This window comes from Sceloporus undulatus, chromosome 4 (genome assembly GCF_019175285.1).
Source record: "Sceloporus undulatus isolate JIND9_A2432 ecotype Alabama chromosome 4, SceUnd_v1.1, whole genome shotgun sequence".
NCBI classification, from domain to species: Eukaryota; Metazoa; Chordata; class Lepidosauria; order Squamata; family Phrynosomatidae; genus Sceloporus; species Sceloporus undulatus.
In genome coordinates, this window is record NC_056525.1 from 188,037,283 (window position 1) to 188,044,318 (window position 7,036).

Here is a 7,036-nt window from a genome sequence, read left to right on the forward strand (position 1 = left end):
ACCATGTAAGTGTGTGTTTTAAATCAACGTAAATTATGAAAGCATTTGTGCTGGATTTATTAGACTCTGTGAAGATTTCCCCTTCATCTGTACAGATTATTAAAAAGGTGTCTAGAAAAAAAACACCTTGCTTCTCATTCTCATGCCTCTAATGGGAACAACCAAGAAGGTGCAGCTTCACTGGCTGAGCTTTCACACAGCATAGATAAGGCAAAAACTGCTAGGGATGAGAGTTTTATAAATAATTCTTTGCATCTCTAGCATTCAGCTCGGAAATTTGAAAGTGAAATCCATAGTTTGTGGAGAACAGGCAGAATTATGCCAGGCTAGCAATCATCAGTCAGGAGTTGGCTGGCAAGAGGAGAAGAATTCTGTTGCTGACAGTTGGAATCAGATGGGGTTTAGTTTCAGACAGTTGGGGTATGGTAGTGTGAAAGTCCAGAGGTTAGGGACTGTGAGAGCTAAAGTTTGAAAGGAAATGACTTAGCCCTGTGACAGGATCTGGTAGGGAACAAGTTCAGAAGTAAGGGACATGGCTCTAATATTAGCACTCCAAGTGATGGGTTAGCCTGAAGACAGAATAGAAATAAGGTCAGAAGGAGAACAGTAAATGAGGATTCTCATGCAGCATGGATTCTTACAAATCATAAGATCTGCAATTCCACTCCAACTAGTTTCATAATGACCTCAGATACTTCTATTTTTATTTCAAGTAAAATTGGGTTATAAGCACTTCAGTAAACAAGTACTATACATTTTATATCACCTGTGAAACAACTGAAAATGTACAATATCATTTATATTACACATCTTTAATACTAACCATTTCAGTTAGTAATCTGTCATTGCACTTTTTCAGCTAGTTTTCAAATGTACCAGTTTCTTTCTTACTTTGTTCTCAGCTCACTTCAATTGTTGCAAATGAGTTCTAAGTACAAAAGTGGTTTACCCTCAGTTAAGTCAGCAGGAAGAATAAGAGGAAGCAAAAGTTTTTCCTTCCAAGTAGGCTCAGGAAAAAGCAAACTACTGCAGTCTCTGTTAGCTAATGTGTTTTTTGGTCATTTTGACCAACATCTGATATTATTTGCCATACATGTCCTGGTTTTTTATCTATGTTTTGTTAGAGGGTATGATAATACACTGAAATGGAATGTCCAATGAACATGGCTTGATTTGCTTATGTAACAAATAAATGGCAATCTTGTGTTTGTCATACTATTACTGCAAATTATGCATACTGATATTCTGGACTAACACAGCTATGTCTCTGCAAATTATGTAAATTTGCCATTCTTAATAACATATAGCTTCCATGACACTAAGGACTTATGCAAAACAGTTTATACTGCTAATACTGTATTCTATTCAGTGTGAGGCTTGAATAAAATGTATTCATATAGTTAAGGACTGCATTTTAACAAATGTGTCAGTGGAATTTGTTGAAAGGACAATTTCAGTGTAGGAGACTACACTGTTTACACTATTTAACAGCAAACTGAACCTGAGCAGGTGCTGCCTCACTTACAGACGCATTCCACTGTCATGGGAATTCCTCATCACACACTCTCCATCTAGTAAACCTTCAAAACAAGGAGAATAATGGCATATCTCACAATATGCTGTCAAAATAAAAATAAGAACATATTATAATTTATCTATTTCCACAGTATATCAGTATCACATGATAAGGTAAACATATATTTCGATATTTATGTTACCCAACCTCATACTGCAAACTGAAGAATGCTTTTAAATTTGCCATCCAGTAAAAATGACTAATCTGTTTGTGTTCATCCAAAAACAACTTTTAAAAAGCAACTCTTTCTTTTGAAGTTTTCTTCCCTTGGTTTTTATCCAGACGTTCTATACAAATGGAATTCACTTAAAACTTTTCCCCAAACACTGGGTTGTATCAAAGTTAGTCATATTTAAAAGGGAAATCATTGGGACTGATCAAGCCATATTGATTTAAATAGATCTAGTTCTTAAATTTAACTATCTATTGATGTAATCCACAATTTCCTTTCATTATACCTGGCACTGCAGTGTACTGCCATTTGGTCCCATATCTACAAAAAGTTTGTGTAAACTTTAAATTGGGTTTGGATCCTAAGGCCTGCAGAATAGCTTTGGTGCAGCTTCTGGCCTCTTAGGATACATGCATCATTGAAACAGCATGCCTCCAAAGTGACCCGAAGCAGCTTTATTTTGGCCTGTCTGTATGGGCCCTACATTTCCAGCAGGGACATAGCCAAGATTTTGGGAAGGGGGGTCCAGACTAAGTGCCACCATTATAATGGAGCTTGGGCGTGGCAGCACACACCATTCATTGTATCTAATGGGGGGCAGACCCCACGGACCCCCCCCCCCCTTGGCTACATCCATTTCCAGGATGGCTTGGTGTGCTTTCAACCCAAACTATCACCTTGCTGAACATTGTGCTTACCAGAAATCTATCTGTGATTTCTGAGGACACTTGCTCCATGTTAATCTTGGTTCCTACAGATTTTTCAGTTGCTCCACATTTTTCTAAAGTGATTTCTCAAGGCTGATTGGGTAGTTGCTGTGTTGTGATTTAATGCCTCTCAACAGTGTCCTTGGAACTATTGCAAATATAGCTACAGAATGAGCTTACTAAGCTGCTATTGAAACATACACAGAGAATGGAAAACGATGTGTTTTGTTAGATCTAAATGTAACTTTCCTGCACCATTTAAAAAGCTAGGACAGAAATCCAGCTAGCATTCAATTACATTTCGTTTGTGAGAACTTTCCGCATGCCATTGACCATCCTATGAAAATTAATGGAAACTATAAGATGCTTGACATTTAGTCTCTGTTATTCTGACAGTTACAGGACATTTGTGATTATACTGTTAGTTAAAAGGAAATAGTACCAAACAAAGGACTTGGGCAAATAGGGGCATAGCCTCTACATCACAGAACCTTGGTTATCTCTTCAGTGAAGACAACTCTGCCTCATCATAACTAGACATCAGCAGTATATCTTTATGCACGATCCTAATGTTGTCATCTCTCATTATTTTCATACTTAAAAGTGAGTATTTTAAAGGGCGCCAAACCTTCCACATTATTTGTAGCATACCACAGTTGACCCTAATAAATAAATAGGTTATATACACCAATGTTAAAACATCATCATATCCTTGTATTGCAAAAGCCTTACTTGACAAGCAGATGTAGTAAAGAGATGCCCTTTTCAAACAGGATTTACCAGCTAGGAAGTGCCATTGCATGGGTACATTGCTGTTCCAGGCAATTGATCAGCATTCAGATGTCATAAAATGAGTTGTGGCTGGACTGTTTTCCTTTTCACACTATCCTGTCTATCACTCACCCACCCAAGGTCATTGTATGGCATGCAAGGGAGACAGTACCATAGCTGTAAACAATTCCCCACACATTGCAGTAGTTAATGTTGACTTTGGACTTTTATGTCCTCATAAGTATATTATTCAAATTTTACATTCAAGTAACAGGCACAGTAAAATGTACATCAATAAACAGAATGATCACACCTCACAAAAGAAAAATATTTCAGTTACATTAACTCAGTTGTCTTGTTCCTATATTTTGATCTTTAGTAATAAAGAACTGTGTACATTCAGACAGACATTCTGCCACTTCTTCACTGAGGCTGAGGCATATGGAGCTTGACATTTACAAATTATATTCATCACACAGTATTAATCACAGTCTCTGACACACAAGTGCTACATACGGCAAAGGAACCTCACCACTTGGCAATTACACGAAAGTGGACGTAACTGAAGAGCAGTAAGAAAAATCTAAAATAGTGGTCCAAAACACACTGCAGAAATAATCCAGTTTGAGGCTGCTTTAACTGCTCAGGCTCAGTGCTAGGGAATCCTGGGAACTGTAGTTTATTGTGGCACCAGAGCTTCCTGACAGAGAAAGCTAAATGTCTCACAAAACTACAGTTCCCAGAATTCCCTAGCATTTGGTCAGGGCAGTTAAAGCAGTCTCAAACTGGATTATTTCTGCAACATGTTTTGGACTATTGTTTTGTATTTGTATCTTTTCCTCATGAAGTTGATACATTCAGTCTTGTTTTTAGAGTAGTGATGGCCAACATATTGCTGCCCAGATGTTGTGAGATTTTCAACTTCCATCAGCCCTAACCATCTTAGGTAATGGTGCAAGATGATGGGAATGGCAGCCCAGCAACATCTGGAGGGCCCCATCCTTGCCTAGAAGTGTTGGGGTGTTTTAGTCCCATTATGTATAATTCCTAATATTTGCTAGGCAGTCCACAGGCCGTGCTTATGCTATAGCAGCAGATGATCTCCTTAAAAGTCTTTCTCATTTCTTGACTTCGAAAGGCATAGATCAAGGGGTCAATAATTGAATTGCACATGATGAGGATGAGATACATGTTGAAGTGAGACATAAAGCAAACACAGTAAAGATTCTGTGGGCATGAGATCATTAGGATAAGATGGAGGAAAAATGGAGCCCAGCAAACTATGAAGATGCCCAGAAGCATAGTCAGAGTAATGGCACCTTTCATACTGGTCCTCTGATGAACAGAATTATATCCTGGCAAAGCTGCTATTCTCTTGACATGCGTCCGAGCCAGAAGGAACATATGTATGTACAGAGATACCATGAGAAACAACATAGTGAAAAACATTATAATGAGACACATGATGACATACTTTGATTCATAATAAAGGATGAAGATGATACCACAGCCAGTGCAAAACGTCCAGATGCATGCAATTATGAGCCCTGATCTTTTCACAGTCATGATATTATGATAACGGAGGGCATAAAAGATAGTGACGTACCTGTCCACTGCTATAGCTAGCAAACTGCACATGGAAGCCACAACAGATATACATATCATCGAATCAAAAACATTGTCTATGTGACGTACAAAAACATCTTCAATAATGAGGTGTCTATTGTTTAGTAAATATATAGTGATGGTCTCCCAGGCATTTGACACACTGACCAGCATATCAGCCACAGCTAAGCTGCACACAAAGAAATACATAGGAGAGTGCAAGTTCTTGTTCTTAATTATGGCACAGATGACCAGGATGTTTTCAAGAAGGCTTATAATGCCAAGTGTGAGAAAGACTTCCGCAGCTATGACCACTTGTTCACAGGTTGATGGTTTAGTCTTGACAGTGGGCAGCGAAAGGTTGCTCCCAAGAGCAGTCAGGTTAACGTCTGGAACGTTGGGTTGATCGGATGAGTTCATCTTGGCTGGCAAAGATGCAACTTTTTTTAAAAGATGATCTTTTCAGTCAGGCAGACTGGTTGTAAAACAGTCTTGCAAATGCATTTTCAAAAGAAAATGGAAGATCCTGTATAAGGTATCAAAAACAACAACAAAAAAGAAAGAATAACAAAAAGATGACTGATAAGAAGAAAACAAAGGGAACCTAAAGGACTAGGTAGACATGTAAGTGGAACAGCTGTGTCAAAATGTGGATTGTTTCCAATGTCATATAAAACGGGCAATTTAAAACACTGCAGCAGGTGGTGGTGCTGGATTCTTCCTACGCTTTCACATCAACTAACCGCCCCCCCCCCCACCGTTATTTCTGTCTTGACTACTGAATTTCTACACATTGTAAGGAACATGGTATCTTAACAAAAGTCTTCAGAATAGTAAACAGCATAAGATTAGTGACAATTCAGTCCTGGCAGCCTTAAAACTCCTGGTGAATACAGCATTCATAAGAAAGATCAGATTACATCTGCTTGCCTTGTTTAACTTATACTGTATAAAAGTTTAGATTTCTGCACAAATTACATATGCTGGAAAAGCAAGAGGTTTAAAGCCTTCCCTTGATCTTTTCACTTGTGATAGTCACAACAAGCACTCTGATACAAACAGCAAATAGCTGTGTCCCTTGCCAGCCATCTTAAACTGACAGACATACAGCTATTCAAGGGTCTAGCATACAGGTGATTCTTCTCTCATAAAACGGCATGCTGATACCGTTGTATAAAAGTGCAAAAGGTTTTGGTTTAATGTGAATTTTCACCTGACTGTAGATGCTTGCATTCAAATATGTTTGGAACAGCATTGTGAATAATGTCACAAGACACCCAACCCTTCAAGAACAGAACACAAAATATATTCTTGGTGCAAACAATGAAATAGTATTCCAAAGCTTCTGATAAGCCCCCCCCAAAAAAAAAATAGTTATATTTAATTTACAAATAAGGGGAAATGTAAATATTTACCAAGTACTGTTATTTGATATCTTAGATGTCTTCAAAGTCTTCACTTTGTTCCTTTGGCTGTGAGAAGTTTGTGTCCACCTGTCCATTCAGCATCAAGCATTTGTATTCTTTGGGTAGGAATAGATGCCATGTCAGAAGGAAAGCTCTATTCACATCCACAGAGACAGAGCTCCCTTGTATTAAAATTTACTTACTGTGGAACTGCCTTTTTATATTGGCAGTGTTAATCACTTCAATACTCAGCTTCCAGCTCCTCCTCTACACCTCCTCCTTTCTTTTCACCCAACTTCTCATTGACTTCCAACAACTCAGACTTGAATTTTTAGTGCCACCTGGTGGCTGCTTCTTATGATGTATCTCCTCCTTTTAACATGGGAATCCCCCTCCCAGCTCTCCACCACCAGCAACTATTTTTGTGATAATGCTTATAATCAAAAATCATTACCAAGCTGTCCTTTTTCAGTTTTAAGAACCTTAATATTAAATAACAGATTTAATATATGCTATATATTAAATAACACAAGTATTACTTGTTATTAGAAGTAAAATATAATATAATATTATAAAATAAATTAATATAATATAAATTAATATAAATAATATATTAAATAACATAAGCATTACTTGCTGTTGTTTTTTTTTTTTTAATATACTGGCATGATTTGTGTGCATAGTGTGCAAGGCTTAATTTAAACCGGAATTAATTAGAACTGAGTTTCAGAACCTGTTTTCAGTATAAGATTTCAAGAGTGATCTTTGAACTGGCAAGAAATTAAAACAAATGACAAAT

The 7,036-nt window shown here is 37.5% G+C and overlaps 1 protein-coding gene across 1 annotated transcript; it reads right to left on the reverse strand.

Annotated features, from left to right (window-relative positions):
* Positions 1 to 3,996: 3,996 nt before the first annotated feature.
* MC5R (melanocortin 5 receptor) lies at positions 3,997 to 6,553 on the reverse strand. Its single transcript, XM_042464088.1, has 2 exons — positions 6,247 to 6,553; positions 3,997 to 5,357 (listed from the first exon to the last, which is right to left on the reverse strand). Exon 2 carries the CDS (start codon positions 5,249 to 5,251, stop codon positions 4,274 to 4,276), a length of 978 nt encoding a protein of 325 aa, XP_042320022.1. The 5' UTR covers positions 5,252 to 5,357; positions 6,247 to 6,553; the 3' UTR covers positions 3,997 to 4,273.
* Positions 6,554 to 7,036: the final 483 nt, after the last annotated feature.

Bases quoted from the DNA above. Each gene is read 5' to 3' on its own strand.
- MC5R (XM_042464088.1), bottom strand. From the start codon at position 5,251: ATGAACTCATCCGATCAACCCAACGTTCCAGACGTTAACCTGACTGCT.